This window comes from Lithobates pipiens, unplaced genomic scaffold (assembly GCF_037356315.1).
Source record: "Lithobates pipiens isolate NorthernLeopardFrog02 unplaced genomic scaffold, aLitPip1_a1.2 Scaffold_28, whole genome shotgun sequence".
Lineage (NCBI taxonomy): Eukaryota > Metazoa > Chordata > Amphibia > Anura > Ranidae > Lithobates > Lithobates pipiens.
The window spans coordinates 101,267,239-101,283,432 of NW_027507789.1; the positions used below are offsets into that span (position 1 = coordinate 101,267,239).

Consider the following 16,194-nt stretch of genomic DNA (forward strand, 5'->3'; position numbering starts at 1 on the left):
CTTCACTTGTGATTTTAATTCTGCGATCTCTAGTGTTTGTTTCTCGGTTTTCTCCTCAGCCTCCTCTACTCTCCTCAACAGGTGGCCCAAGTCCATCTGGACATTTGTAATCTCCCTTTAAACTAAGTTTTCCATCATCTCTATTTTTGTGGGCATTTGAGCTATACTTCCCTGGTCTTCCCCTTCAATAGCCTCTATTTCCCAAGTCCGTCTTTCAGGACAGCCACCTTAGAGAGACCCTGGCTCCTCCCCTCTTAGGAAACACCTCCTTCAATTTTACAATTTAAGTCTCATCCCCCCTCCGTCCCCCAGTTATGGTGTTTCCTCTGGTGGGGAGACACCGCTAAGGAACCTTAGCTAAATCAGTCGGCGAGACTGAGGCTACGTTATCTGGAGTGGAGGAGACACGGGTCTCTCTGGCTCCACTTGGCAGTCTGATCGTCTATCGGACTACTTTCGGCAGTCCGGTCGGCTGGGGAGCTGGACTTTCGTACTGACCGTCTTACACGCACTCTAAACTTCGCTTGGAGAAGGCAGGAAGTTGGGGGAGGTCCATCTGTTCGTTCGCCCAGTGGGGTGCTGCAACAGGATGCCCTAGGTCCCCCTGTGTTTGCAGTCGGCTTGGAGCTGGAGGCCGGACCGTATGACGGGCGACGTCAGTTCCGGTGGGGGCGGACATCTTCGTTGGATCCGCGTCTTCCGGTTCCAGACGCGGTTCGTGAAAGGGGACCAAGCGTTCGGCTGGTGCAGCCTCTCTTTCTAAGTTGCACAGGCAGCTGTCGGAGGCACGTTCGTACCACTCTTCCTCAACAGGAGAATGTCCGAAGCAGAGGCTTCAAGAGCTCCTGGGAATAACAGCACCACCCACTCAAAGGTAAGGGGAACCCTGTGGAGGTGTTCCCTTACTTTATAACCAGTAGCGCCCATTTGCCTGTCTGTGCCATTCTGCCGACGTACATGAGCGTGCATCGGTCGGGAACCAGTTAAAGACATGCTTGATAAAAATCTGCTGCCATCTTTCAGGATGATGAAGATGCGACAAGGGTGGACATTTCAGCAAGACAATGATCCTAAACACAAAGCCAAGGAAACTCTCAACTGGTTTAAAAAAAACCTGCTAGAATGGCCCAGCCAATCACCTGACTTGCATCCAATAGAAAATCTATGGGAAGAACTAAAGATCAGAGTTCATAGAAGAGGCCCACGGAACATTCATTTAAAGACTGTGTAGAAGAATGGGCCAAAATCACACCTGAGCATTGCATGCGACTAATTTCCACATACAGGAGGCATCTTGAAGCTGTCATTACCAACAAAGGATTTTTTTACAACGTATTAAATACATTTCAATTACTTTTCCCTGCGTCATTCCATTTTATTACACATAACCTAATTTCTGAACTTATGTTTTGGTTTCTTTGTATGTATGGATTGCATAGGTTATTACTGTCATGTGGTGAAAATTTCATGTCAATAGCACCTTTAGAAATATATTTAACTAGAAAAATGGTGACATGTTTAATACTTATTTTACCCCCTGTGTATATATACACACAGCATGATTTGTTATTTTTTTCATGCCACTTATAAATGAACAAGGTGGGCCATGACATTTGTTATGTTACTTCACTCACAATTTAATGGAAGCGTTGGGTTTACATTCTCAACTGATTATTTATGCTCCTGGGATTAGCGCAAGGTTCTGGCTGTCACTGCCAGTTGGCAATTTCAGCACTCTTGTCAAGTGAGGAGTTGCTAGGTCCAGGTGCTGTTTTAAAATGGCACTGGGACAAATCACCACTGCCCCCCTGGATTTGGTTAGAAATTTCTGTGTCCTTCAATGGACGAGAAAGAAAATTAGATTTTTGTACTCAGCATAAAAACCTTCCATTGGAGTGCTATTGAAGGCCTCATGAGCCCTTTAGGGAGAGAGAGCCCTGACTGTTGGGGGCATGACCAGGGCGGGTCAAGCTGGCTGAGGGGTCACTACTGGATTGGTCGAGAAGCGGGACGAGCTCAGGATAAAAGAGGTGCTCCAAGAGGATTCTGGGTCCTTTTGGAAGCACGGTTGGAAGAGCTGATGGTACTGCTTTGCTACAAAACGGAAGCACACATGTAGTAGTTATCATGGGCTAGCTTACAGTTTGGCTTTTTTTTTTGAGTAGTATAACCTGAAGGTTTAAGACTGCAAAAATACATATATACTAGCAATGAACAGGCTTTCTAACCTTTGCTAATAAAAAAACAAAAAAAGATACATATAAAGATCTAGAATCTGACTAATGGCTCTGTGTAAATATATTTCAAATATCCAAAGGTTGTATTCTACATCGTGCATAGGGCATTCCAGACAAATGGCATTCTCTTAAGCTGTTTATAATGAGCAACTTTCTGTATTTATATCCCAACTTCCCTTCAGTATGATGATAAAATGCATTTTTCAGCCACCCCTCTTCTTGTCATGCTTCTTAGCTGCAGGCTCCGTGTTGCTCAGTCATACATGTGACTCCCTTGTTCTTTCATCTCAATTACACTGAATTAATTGTTCAACACCCACGATAAGACCCTCAACCCATCACTCCCATGCCTCGCACTACCATGGCAGGGCAGAGAACTTTCTATCGCCTCTTCTGCTGCTGCTGTTACAATGAGGAGTTGCCAGAGAAGAGTCCTTTAATCAGGTAAGAATCCGGATCCTAGGAGGGGAATATGCAGCAGAACAGCAAATTCACAGCTTATCAAAAAATCTTCTGTGTAGTCTGACCACTGGGGGGGGGGGGGGGGGGCTTTTGGTGCCTTTAAAACTACTGACCAAGTCAACGTATATGCTTTTTCAATTATTAAAGGAAACCCTAGGGGAACACAGGGCCTGTCATTACTGTCCTCATTCTAAAAATACTAATTGCCTGGCTGTCTCCAGTCACTGACCCACAATAAGAATGAATGCCTGTAATCGTGAAGTCAAAACTCCTGATCTCAATACTTTTTCAGGTCAGGATCTCAAAAAGTACCAAAGGCACTTGGAACAGCAAGGCAACTAGCAGAGTCTGTAGTAACAGCCTCCATAAATTCCATTATTACATTGCATAATGGTGAGGGGAAAAGTGATGTTGGTGTTGCGAGTTCTTCCTTGTAGTTTTACAAGAGCTCTGGAAAACAGCTGTCTGAATCTAGTTGCTGCAAGTCTTCAACATTTTCTTTTATCCACTTAAAAAAACAACGCAGCTATACAGGTGCTTAGGATTTTTATTTTGTCAGGCATAATTTAATGGCAAGTATTTTGATCTTTCTTAGAAAAACTTGCATACATGATCTATCATAATAAGAACTGTTTGCCTTTTAACCTTTCCTAAAAGAAATATGGGGGCTTCATTTGCTAATTTATCATTCTGCAAATTATATCTCTGTCATGCTGGTCCGGTCATTTTGGATCACTGACCTGAAACAAGTATACTGGTCTGGTCCTCTGACTAAGTGATACAAAAATTTGAGGGTCAGCATAACAGCCAGACAAGTAGCATTCTCTTAAAGTGAAATTCCAGCTTACATCTAACTAGCCTTAAAACTGTCACCTCCCCCTCCTAACACCTATGCTAACTACAGAAATGTTCTGGTGCATAAACCACTGCCCAGATGAGGGTAAAATAGAGTCTGCTTTGGAGGTTTCTGCTTTCCCAAACTCATACACCAATGATATCGGGAAAGAACACAATTGAGAGGAAGCGCTTTCTTACCTATGCTAACCAACCTAGGTACAGTGCCTTGCGAAAGTATTCGGCCTCAACTTTTCAACCTTTTGCCACATTCAGGCTTCAAACATAAAGATATAAAATTTTTATTTTTTGTGAAGAATCACCAACAAGTGGGACACAATTGTGAAGTGGAACGAAATCTATTGGATTTTTGAAACATTTTTAACTAATAAAAAAATGAAAAGTGGGGCGTGCAAAATTATTCGGCCCCCTTGCGTTAATACTTTGTAGAGCCACCTTTTGCTGCGATTACAGCTGCAAGTCGCTTGGGGTATGTCTCTATCAGTTTTGCACATCGAGAGACTGAAATTCTTGCCCATTCTTCCTTGCAAAACAGCTCGAGCTCAGTGAGGTTGGATGGAGAGCGTTTGTGAACAGCAGTTTTCAGCTCTTTCCACAGATTCTCGATTGGATTCAGGTCTGGACTTTGACTTGGCCATTCTAACACCTGGATACGTTTATTTGTGAACCATTCCTTTGTAGATTTTGCTGTATGTTTGGGATCATTGTCTTGTTGGAAGATAAATCTCCATCCCAGTTTCAGGTCTTTTGCAGACTCCAACAGGTTTTCATCCAGAATGGTCCTGTATTTGGCTGCATCCATCTTCCCCTCAATTTTAACCATCTTCCCTGTCCCTGCTGAAGAAAAGGAGGCCCAAACCATGATGCTGCCACCACCATGTTCGACAGTGGGGATGGTGTGTTGAGGGTGATGAGCTGTGTTGCTTTTACGCCAAACATATCATTTTGCATTGTGGGCAAAAAGTTTGATTTTGGTTTCATCTGACCAGAGCACCTTCTTCCACATGTTTGGTGTGTCTCCCAGGTGGCTTGTGGCAAACTTTAGACAAGACTTTTTATGGATATCTTTGAGAAATGGCTTTCTTCTTGCCACTCTTCCATAAAGGCCAGATTTGTGCAGTGTATGACTGATTGTTGTCCTATGGACAGACTTTCCCACCTCAGCTGTAGTTCTCTGCAGTTCATCCAGAGTGATCATGGGCCTCTTGGCTGCATCTCTGATCAGTCTTCTTCTTGTCTGAGCTGAAAGTTTAGAGGGACGGCCAGGTCTTGGTAGATTTGCAGTGGTCTGATACCCCTTCCATTTCAAAATGATCGCTTGCACAGTGCTCCTTGGGATGTTTAAAGCTTGGGAATTCTTTTTGTATCCAAATCCGGCTTTAAACTTCTCCACTACAGTATTACGGACCTGCCTGGTGTGTTCCTTGGTCTTCATGATGCTCTCTGCGCTTTCAACAGAACCCTGAGACTATCACAGAGCAGGTGCATTTATACAGAGACTTGATTACACACAGGTGGATTCTATTTATCACCATCAGTCATTTAGGACAACATTGGATCATTCAGAGATCCTCGCTGAACTTCTGGAGTGAGTTTGCTGCACTGAAAGTAAAGGGGCCGAATAATTTTGCATACACCACTTTTCAGTTTTTTATTTGCTAAAAAAGTTTAAAATATCCAATAGATTTCGTTCCACTTCACAATTGTGTCCCACTTGTTGGTGATTCTTCACAAAAAAATTTTTTTTTATATCTTTGTGTTTGAAGCCTGAAATGTGGAAAAAGGTTGAAAAGTTCAAGGGGGCCGAATACTTTCGCAAGGCACTGTAGAATGCATTTACTTGCCTAATTTCATGCTGCTCCAGTCTGGTCACATGACCTCACCTGTGTCAGCCTGTGGCAATTGCAGGGGAGTATAGGTGTATTTTAAATGATACAGACAGAATATCAACCAAAAATCTAGAAAAAAAACACAATACAAATATTATAAACTGAGTTTTAGTTCAGCGAATAAAATAAATATTTGATCCCCTACCAACCAACAATAATTCTGGCTCCAACAGACTGGCTATAGTATGTGCTCATGTGGTCCACATTTTAGTCCTGTCAATTTTAAGAAGGTTCTTCTAACGACAACTCGTTATGTGAATGAAAGACACTTGTCCACAGAATCTTTCTTTCATTCAAACCTAATCATCATGGGCAAGAATAAAGAGCTATCAAAGGATGTCAGAGACAAGAATGTCAACCTGTACAAGGCTGGAATGGGCTACAAGACCATCAGCAAAAAGCTTGGTGAAAAGGAGACAACTGTAGGAGCGATTATTCGCAAATGGAAGAAATACAATATAATCATCAATCTCCCTTGCTCTGGAGCGCCATGCAAGATTTTGCCTCATGGAGTAAGGCTGATCATGAGAAAAGTGAGGGATCATCCCAGAACTACACAGGGGGCACTTGTGAATGATATCAAGGCAGTTGGGACCACAGTCACCAAACAAACCATTGGTAACGCAATACACCACCGTGGATTGAAATCCTGCAGTGCCCGCAAGGTTTCTCTCCTCAAGAATGCTCTTTGGCATTAACTCGACTTGCTGTGTTTGGAGGGGAAAAAAATACTGACTATGACCCTAAGAACACCATCCCTAGTCAAACACAGGGGCAAACATTATGTTTTGGGGCTGTTTCTCTGCTAAAGGTACAGCCCATCTTTGCCACATTGAGGGGCCAAAGGACAAGGCCATATACTGTAAAATCTTGGTTGAGAACCTTCTTCCCTCAGCCAGAACACTGAAGATGGGTCGTAGATGGGTATTCCAGCATGACAATGATCCAAAACATACCGCCAAGGCAACAAAGGAGTAGGGCCAACTTACTAAATGGCACCCCTGGGTACTGCCCAGGGGCCACAGGTTCACCTGAGGCCCCATCGGAGCCAAACAAATAGAAGTAGCAGTGGGGCAAGGGAGTCGGGCTTATCGGGCACAGGCAGTCCGGCAGCCAGGGGTACAGAGCTCATACACTAGTAAGGTGCCCGAGGCCCCCGAGCGTCTAGAAGGGCTCAGCTGTCTGGAAGGGAAGGGAGAAGGCAGGGCGGGTGCAGGAGAGCTCCCTGGCTGCGCTGGCTTTTGGAATGTGTGTGTCATTGAGCTCTCCCATTGGGCTCTTTGCTGCCACCTCTGGTAAATTCCTGCATGTGCACCCTTTGTATGTGCTGCACAAGAGCTGGGACAAGGAACACCGCCTAAGGGCTGTTCTACAAGTGGGGGGGGGGGGGTTGTGTGTGCCTGTGTACATGTGTGTGTGTGTGTGTGTGTGTGTGTGTCTGTATTACATAGTTTTTTTTATTTATGTATTCTTTATTCAGTTTTTCTTTTTTCATACAAAAGCAGTCTGTTACAAATGAATATGAGATCATATCACAATAAAATTACTAACATAATATCTATCATATCTTCTACCTTAGTTCATCTCTAACTGCATTACATAAATATATATTTCACCTTCTTACCCCCCCCCCTCCCCCCCACTCCCTTTTCTTTCTACTACACCTTTAAACTGATATTTTTATTACTAGGTAGTTATTATCTCTTAATCTCTTAGTTTTAAATGGTTCTTGTTTCCCTTTTCCTTTCTTTCCTCTAGTCCACCCTAGTCACTCTATCGTTTATCATATCTCCTTCCTTTCTCCTCCTCTTCCCTTCTCCTTCCTCTTACTTTCCCTTCCTCTTTCCCTTTTCCTATCTCCTCCCTGGTCAAGTGTATACCCCATCTCATTTAACCAAGGTCTCCATATTTTCTCAAACCCACTGAGGTTTCCCCTTTGTATATATACTGCCTTCTCCTTCCACAATAATTCGCTAGTCATTTGAGTCCATTCACTCAATAAGGGAGCTTTCTCAGATTGCCATCTCTGTGCTATTAATTTTCGCGCTTGGAACAGACAACGTATGACTGCCAATGTGGTGCTCCTCCGTTCTCCCGGGGTCCTCCTATATCCCAGTATACAAAATTTAGGGTCTAAGTCCAGTTTCATCCCAAAGATCTTATTTATGGTTTTGACAACTCCCTCCCAGTAACGGAAAAGCTTTGGGCACCTCCATACCATATGTATAAGGTCTCCATAGCCTTGGCACCTAGGACAGTTAGCATCTACTCTCCTTCCAAACAAAAACAACCTCTTAGGGGTATAATAAGCCCTATGTACCAGCATCAGATGTGACACTTTTTGTGACGGGGAGACTGATATCAGTGACCCCAGCTCCATTATCCTCCTCCACTGTTCCTATAATATTTCCCCTATATCCTCCTCCCATCTTCTCTTCTTTTTATAAGCGTTGGGGTCTATATCAGAGCCATTACATAATTGGTCATACATATTAGATATGAAACCCCTGGCCTTGTCAGTTTTAGTTATCTTTTGGGGTAAAGGGGTTTTATCCCACTCGGGTATCTTTGTACCAAACTGTACTGCCAGAGCATGCCGGATCTGTAGGTATCTATAAAATGTCTTTTGTGGTATATTATATTCTTTTTTTAAATCTGAAAATGTCTTCAGGGTTCTATCATCATATAGTTGAATCAATCTAGTTATACCCTTACTCTCCCATGTCTTAAATTTCCCAATTAGTAATACTTCTTGTAAGTTTTTATTATCCCACAAAGGTGTGTATCCTGATATCCCTATACGTCCCATCAGTACTTTTGCTAGTCTCCATACCTTACTCATCATATTTATTATAGGGTTCTTATACTGAAAGGACTCTGCCTCTAGCGCCTCCACCAGCGATTCGTGGGGTGTTCCTGTTAGCATTATTCTCCCACTTAGGTTACCCCCCCCCCTTGGGGTCACAACCCATCAGATGCTGCAGCTGCGCCGCCAGATAATAATTCCTAGGGTGGGGTAACGCCAATCCCCCTCTTTCTTTTGGTAGCTGTAACGTCTGGAGACGGATCCTCGTCTGGCCCTTTTTCCAAATCAGTTCCCGAAAGAGAGTTTTGAATTTTTTGAACCATTTTTTACATATCCAGACCGGGGCATTATGCAAGGCATATAACAATTGTGGCATCCATATCATCTTGATCAAACTACACCGGCCTGCCACCGATAAGGGAAGCCGGCTCCAGACATCACAGCTCCTTTTAAATTTATTCAATAATGGAATTATATTTTTATTGATGTACTGGTTAAGATCTATTGTTAAGTATATACCAAGATATTTCATTGCATCTACCACCTCCATTTGTGGCATCCCCAGCGCAGTCACAGCATCTGGAGGGTCAACCCAATTTATTACTAGACCTGTAAATCTACCAACATTTTCTACAAATTTTATTGCCTTTCTAAGAGATTGACCAGTGTCTTCTTAAAAAAGGAGAACATCGTCCGCATATAGTGCGATTCTCTCCTCCCCGCCCCCTTTCCTTTGAAACCCTGTTATCTCAGGGTCTGACCTGATTGCGGTTGCCAACAGCTCCATTGCAAGAGCAAAGAGTAGGGGAGAGAGTGGACATCCCTGCCTTGTCCCTCTGCTCAGTTCTATTTTTTCAGAGTGTTCCTTATTAATTCTTACTTTGGCACTAGGGGCTTTATACATCAGTTTGATCCAACCAATAAAAAAAGGTCCAAAACCATATTTTCCCAAGACTGCCCATAAGTGTATTACATAGTTACATATAGTTACATAGTTGGCGAGGTTGAGAAAAGACACAAGTCCAACGTATGTGTGTGATTATATGTCAGTATTAAGTCCCATACACACGATCTGACTTTTTGACAACAAACATGCAAATTAGCTGTTTTAAGGCAACATCCGACCGTGTGTACGCTCCATCGGACAAACTTTTTTGGTTTTCATCGGACAAATGGCTGTGCGGACAGACAAACTTTTCGACAACATAAGTCTGATGGTGCAAAGTCCGATCGTATGTACAGAATACCTTCGGACTTTACAAACACGCATACTCAGAACCAATGCAAAAGATCAGACAACAATACAGAAGTTGACCAAAGGTGGCGGTAAAGAGCAGAAAAACCATGTGATTTAGGGAAAGTTGGCTGAAAACAGTCAGATCGTGTGTATGCTTAACAAGTTCAGGGCCAAAGCCCTTTGTACAAAAGTCCACTGGAAAGTTTGCATAAAGTCCAATCATGTGTATGAGGCTTAACAATGTATATCCCTGTAGGTTGTGGTTGTTCAGGTGCTTATATATTAGTTTTTTGAAACTATCAATGCTCCCTGCTGAGAACACCACCTGTGGAAGGGAATTCCACATACTTGCCGCAATTTCCACATCCTTGCCGCTGTGTGTGTGTGTGTGTGTCTGTGTATGTGTGTGTGTGTCATGTATAGTGCCTTGCAAAAGTATTCACACTCCCCTTGGCATTTTTGTGTTTTGTTGCCTCATAACCTGGAATTAACATGGATTGTTTGAGGATTTGCATAATTTAACCACTTGACCACTGGGCACTTAAACACCCTTAATAACCAGACCAATTTTCAGCTTTTGGTGCTCTTACATTTTGAATGACAATTACTCAGTCATGCAACACTGGACCTATATGAAATTTTTGTCCTTTTTTTTCACACAAATGGAGCTTTCTTTTGGTGGTATTTAATCACTGATCGTTTTTTTATTTTTTGTGCTATAAAAGAAAAAATACAGAAAATTCTGTAAAAAAATGAATTTTAATTTGTTTCTGTTATAAAATTTAGCAGATTAGTAATTTTTTCTTCATAAATTTTGGCCAAAATTTATACTACTACATATCTTTGGTAAAAATAAGTACAAATTGGTGGATATTATTTGGTCTTTGTGAAAGTTATAGAGTCCACAAGCTATGGTGCCAATATCTGAAAATTGATCACACCTGAAGTACGGCCTATTTCAATTCTTGAGACCCTAACATGCCAGAAAAGTACAAATACCCCCCAAATGACCCCTTTTTGGAAAGAAGCCATTCCAAGGTATTTAGTAGGAGGCATGATGAGTTTTTTGAAGTTGTCATTTTTTCCCACAATTCTTTGCAAAATCAAGATTTTTTTAACTTTTTTTTTTTCACAAAATTGTCATATTATCAGTTTATTTCTCACACACAGCATATGCATACCACAAATTACACCCCAAAACACATTCTGCTATTACTCCTGAGTACGGCGATACCACATGTGTGAGACTTTTACACAGTGTGGCCACATACAGAGGCCTAACATGCAAGGAGCGCCATCAGGCGTTCTGGAGCACTCAGGACAATTCTGACATTTCTCTCCTACATGTAAAAATCATCATTTATTTGCTAGAAAATTACATAGAATCCCAAAACATTATATATATATATATATATATATATATATATATATATATATATGTTTTTTTAGCAAACACCCTGGAGAATACAATGGTGGTCGTTGCAACTTTTTATCTCGCACGGTATTTGCGCAGCAATTTTTCGAATGCTTTTTTTTGGAAAAAAAACTGTTTTGTGCTTACAAAAAGAAAAAACACAGTAAAGTTAGCCCAATTTTTGCATAATGTGAAAGATGAAGTTACGCTGAGTAAATAGATACCTAACATGTCACTCTACAAAATTGCACACGCTCGTGGAATGGCGCCAAACGTCGCTACTTAAAAATCCCCATAGGCGACGATTAATTTTTTTTTTACTGGTTACATGTTTTGAGTTACAGAGGAGGTCTAGGACTAGAATTATTGCTCTCGCTCTAACGTTCGCAGTGATACCTCACATGTGTGGTTTGAACAGCGTTTTCATATGTGGGTGGGACTTACGTATGCGTTCGCTTCTGCATGCGAGCACAGGACAGGGGCGCTTTTGAAAAAAAAATTTTTTTTTATTGTTCATTTTACTTTATTTATTTTAGTTTGACATTTTTTTCCCCAAAAATAATTTTTTTGATCACTTTTATTCCTATTACAAGGAATGTAAACATCCCTTGTAATAGGAATATGGCATGACAGGTCCTCTTTACAGTGAGATATGGGGTCTATAAGACCCCGCATCTCGCCTCTAGGCTGGGAAGCCTGAAAAAAAAAAGATTCTGGCTTTGATCGTATTGGCGAGTCGGTAGAAGCACCGGAGAGCGGCGGGAGGGGGGGGATGTCTATAGCTGGGTATTGCTGGGTATCTCCGAGTATGGCTGGGTATCTCTGAGTATGGCGTTGCAGAGTATTGTGTTGCAGAACATTGCAGGGTATTGGCGGGTGTTGCAGAGCATTGCAGAGTGTTGCAGCGTATTGGCGGGTGTTGCAGAGTGTTGCAGGGTATTGGCGGAAGTTGCAGAGCATTGCAGAGTGTTGCAGAGCATTGCAGAGTGTTGCAGAGTATTGGCAGGGGTTGCAGAGCATTGCAGAGTGTTGCAGGGTATTGGCGGGTGTTGCAGAGCATTGCAGAGTGTTGCAGGGTATTGGCGGGTGTTGCAGAGCATTGCAGAGTGTTGCAGGGTATTGCAGAGTGTTGCAGAGCATTGCAGGGTATAGCAGAGTAATGGCAGGGAATTGAGGGGTTAAATTTCGGTGACCAGTGATGTGGGCACTGCAGATGCAGCCCACAGCGCTGCTGAGACTGATCTCTTCCCCCTCCGCTGTACCGATCGGTACAGAGAGGGGGAGGGAGGAACCGGCATCATAACATGACGCCAGTTTGTTTACAAGTGATCACTCCGTCATTTGATGGAGCGATCACGTGGTAAACAGCCGCAATGAGCGGCCGTTTACCGTGATGCGTGATGCTCTCGAGTGCCCCAGGGGGCGCGCGATAGCGGAATTCTGGGAGGACGTCATATGACGGCCTCCCAGAGTTAAACAACCGCCCTGTAGCCGTCATTCGGCTATGGGCCGGTTGTTAAGTGGTTAATTTAAAGAGCATGCCCACAACTTTGAAAATGTTTTATTTTTTTTTATTGTGAAGCAATCAACAAATAGGACAAAATAACAGAAAAAGTCAATGTGTATAACAATCCCCGCTAAAGTCAATACTTTGTAGAGCCACCTTTTGTGGCTATCATAGTTCCAAGTCGCTTTGGATAAGTCTCTATGAGCTTGCCACATCTTACCACTGGGGTTCTTGCCCATTCCTCCTTGCAAAACTGCTCAAGCTCCTTAAAGTTGGATGGTTTGCGCTTGTGAATAGCAATCTTTAAGTCTGACCACAGATTTTCTATTGAATCGAGGTCTGGGCTTTAACTAGGCCATTCCAATACATTTACATGTTTCCCCTTAAATCACTCAGATTTTGCTTTAGCAGTGTGTTTGGGGTCATTGTCCTGCTAGAAAGTGAACCTCCGTCCTAGCCTTAAATCACTTACAGAGTGGTACAGGTTTTGTTCAAGAACATCCCTGTATTTAGCAACATCCATCTTTACCTCAACTCTGACCAGTTTCCCAGTCCTGACTGCTTAAAAACATCTCCACAGCATGATGCTGCCACCACCATGTTTCACTGCGGGGATGGTGTTCTTTGGGTGATGTGTTGGGATTGCGCCAGATATAGCATTTTCTTTGATGCCCAAAAAGTTCAATTTTAGTCTCATCAGACCAGAGCACCATCCTCCATACATTTTGGGAGTCTCCCACATGCCTTTTTCACAAACTCAAAATGTGCCATTTTGTTTTTTGCTGAAAGTAATGGTTTTCTTCTGGCCACTCTGCCATAAAACCCAACTCTATGGAGCATATGGCTTATTGTCGTCCTACGTCCAGATATTCCAGTCTGTGCTCCAGGGTTACCTTAGGTCTCTGTGCTGCCTCTTTGATTAATGCCCTTCTTGCCCGGTCCGTGAGGCTCGGTTCACACAGGGGCGACACGACTTCAGGACGACTTTGTGAGGCAACTTGGAGACGACTTGAACACGACTTTTAGACACGACCTGGGGCGACTTACAAGTCGCCCCAGGCCAGGCGACTTTTGCCGTGGCCAATCAGAGAATGAGCTCTGAAGGGGGAACTCCACGCCAAATTTCTGAAAAAAATTTGGCGTGGATTCCCCCTCCGAGAGCATACCAGGCCCTTAGGTCTGGTATGGATTCCAAGGGGAACCGCCTACGCCGAAAAAACTGCGTGGGGGTCCCCCCCAGATCCACACCAGACCCTTATCCGAGCACGCTACCCAGCCGGCCAGGAAAGGGGGTGGGGACGAGCGGGCGTCCCCCCCCTCCTGAGCCGTACCAGGCCGCGTGCCCTCAACATGGGGGGGTGCCTTGGGGGAGGGGGGGCGTGCGGCCCCCCCATCCCAAAGCACCTTGTCCCCATGTTGATGAGGACAAGGGCCTCTTCCCGACAACCCTGGCCGTTGGTTGTCGGGGTCTGCGGGCGGGGGGCTTATCGGAATCCGGGAGCCCCCTTTAATAAGGGGGCCCCCGGATACCGGCCCCCCACCCTATGTGAATGAGTATGGGGTACAATGTGCCCCTACCCATTCACCTGTAAAATAAAGTACAAAAAAAACACAACACACAAGATAAAATAGTTTATTGCACAGCTCCGGGGGTCTTCCGTCTTCGGGGGTCTTCTCCGCTATCTTCTTATAGCTCTTTTGCTAGCGGAGGAGCCCGGCATTCTTCGTCGACGCGGCCTCTTCTTCCGACTTCGGGGGTCTTGTCCCCCTCTTCAGTTCTTCTGCCGGGCCACCGCGCCTTCTTATAGCTCTTTTACAGGCGGTGGCCCGGTCTTCTGTCGTCCCTGCCGTCGCCGCCAGAGCTATAAGAAGATAGCGGAGGAGTCCGGCGAGAAGACCCCCGAAGACGGAAGACCCCCGGAGCTGTGCAATAAACTATTTTATCCTGTGTGTTGTGTTTTTTTTTGTACTTTATTTTACAGGTGAATGGGTAGGGGTACATTGTACCCCATACTCATTCACATAGGGTGGGGGGCCGGTATCCGGGGGCCCCCTTATTAAAGGGGGCTCCCGGATTCAGATAAGCCCCCCGCCCGCAGACCCTGACTACCAACGGCCAGGGTTGTCGGGATGAGGCCCTTGTCCTCATCAACATGGGGTGGGGGGCGCCCGCTTTGGGGTGGGGGGGCGCCCGCTCGTCCCCACCCCCTTTCCTGGCCGGCCTCTGGTGTGGATCTGGGGGGGACCCCCATGCTGTTTTTTCTGCGTAGGGGGTTCCCCTTGGAATCCATACCAGACCTAAGGGCCTGGTATGCTCTCGGAGGGGGAACCCACGCCAATTTTTTTTCTGAAATTTGGCGTGGAGTTCCCCCTTCAGAGCTAATAATTCTGACAAAGTCTCCTCCGTATAGACAGAGATCCGACTTGGAGGCGACCTCCATTGAAATCAATGGGTACAAGTCGCCTACAAGTCGGATTGAAGTAGTACAGGAACTTCTTTTGAAGTCGGAGGCGACTTCAGTAGCGTGCATTAAGACGGCTCTCATTCACTTACATTGATTTTTAAATGTTGTCCGACCTGAGACGACTAGGGGCGACCTGAAGTCGGATCGCAGTCGCCCCTGTGTGAACCGAGCCTGAGTTTTGGTGTGCGGCCGTCTCTTGGCAGGTTTTGCTGTTGTGCCATATTCTTTCCATTTGGTTATGATAGATTTGATGGTGCTCCTAGGGATCAGCAAAGATTTGGATGTTTTCTTATAACCTAACCCTGACTTGTACTTCTTAAAAACATTGTCCCTTACTTGTTTGGAGAGTTCCTTGGTCTTCATGGCAGTGTTTGGTTAGTGGTGCCTCTTGCTTAGGTGAGGCAGCCTCTGGGGCCTTTCAAAAAGATGTATATATGTAATTACAGATCATGTAACACTTAGATTGCACACAGGTGGACATCATTTCACTAATTATATGACTTCTGAAGGTAATTGGTCGCACCAGAGCTTTTTATGGGCTTCATAACAAAGGGGGTAAATACATACGCACATGCCAATTATCGGTTTTTCATTTCTGAAAAATAGTTTTATGTATATATTTTTCTTTTTTTTCCAAAAATATTTTTCTAATTTTACTTCACCAACTTAGACTATTATGTGCTGATCCATCACATATAATTCAGATTAAAAAAACACTGAACTAAAGGCTGTAATGTAACAAAATAGGTAAAAAGCCAAGGGGGTGAAAACTTTTGCAAGACACTGTATACACATGTGAGGGAGGATGAGACTGTACAGGCGTGGGGGGGGGCTGATATTGTACAGGTGTGAGGGGGGGGGGGCTGCAAGCGTACAGGTGTAAAGGGGGCTGATGATGAGACCGTACAGGCTTTAGGGGGGCTGAGAGCATACAGGTGTGAGGGGGCTGTGAACGTACAAGTGTGAAAGGGGGCTGAGGTTGAGACCGTACAGGCGTTGGGGGGGGGGGGGGGGGCTGAGATTGTACAGGTGTGAGGGTGGCTGTGAGTGTACAGGTGTGAAGTGGGGCTGCGAGCATTCAGGTGTGAAGGGGGCTTATGATAAGACCGTACAGGTGTTAGGGGGGCTGCGAACGTACAAGTGTGAAAGGGGGCTGATAATGAGACCATACAGGTGTTAGGGGGGCTGAAAGGGGGCTGATAATGAGACCATGCAGGCGTTAGGGGGCTGAGAGCATACAGGTTTGAGGGGGGCTGCAAGAATACAGGTGTGATGGGGCTGAGAGCGTACAGGTGTGAGGGGGGCTGAGAGAGTACAGCTCT

General features: G+C 44.5%; 1 protein-coding gene across 1 annotated transcript in view; it reads left to right on the plus strand.

Moving 5' to 3' along the window:
• Nucleotides 1-2,537: 2,537 nt before the first annotated feature.
• LOC143935542 (melanoregulin-like) overlaps nucleotides 2,538-16,194 on the plus strand; it is a 204,442-nt gene continuing 190,785 nt past the window's right edge. The window contains exon 1 of the mRNA XM_077459489.1: nucleotides 2,538-2,681. Coding sequence (XP_077315615.1) covers nucleotides 2,584-2,681 — 98 coding nt within the window. The 5' untranslated portion in view covers nucleotides 2,538-2,583. The remainder of the gene's footprint in view (nucleotides 2,682-16,194) is intronic.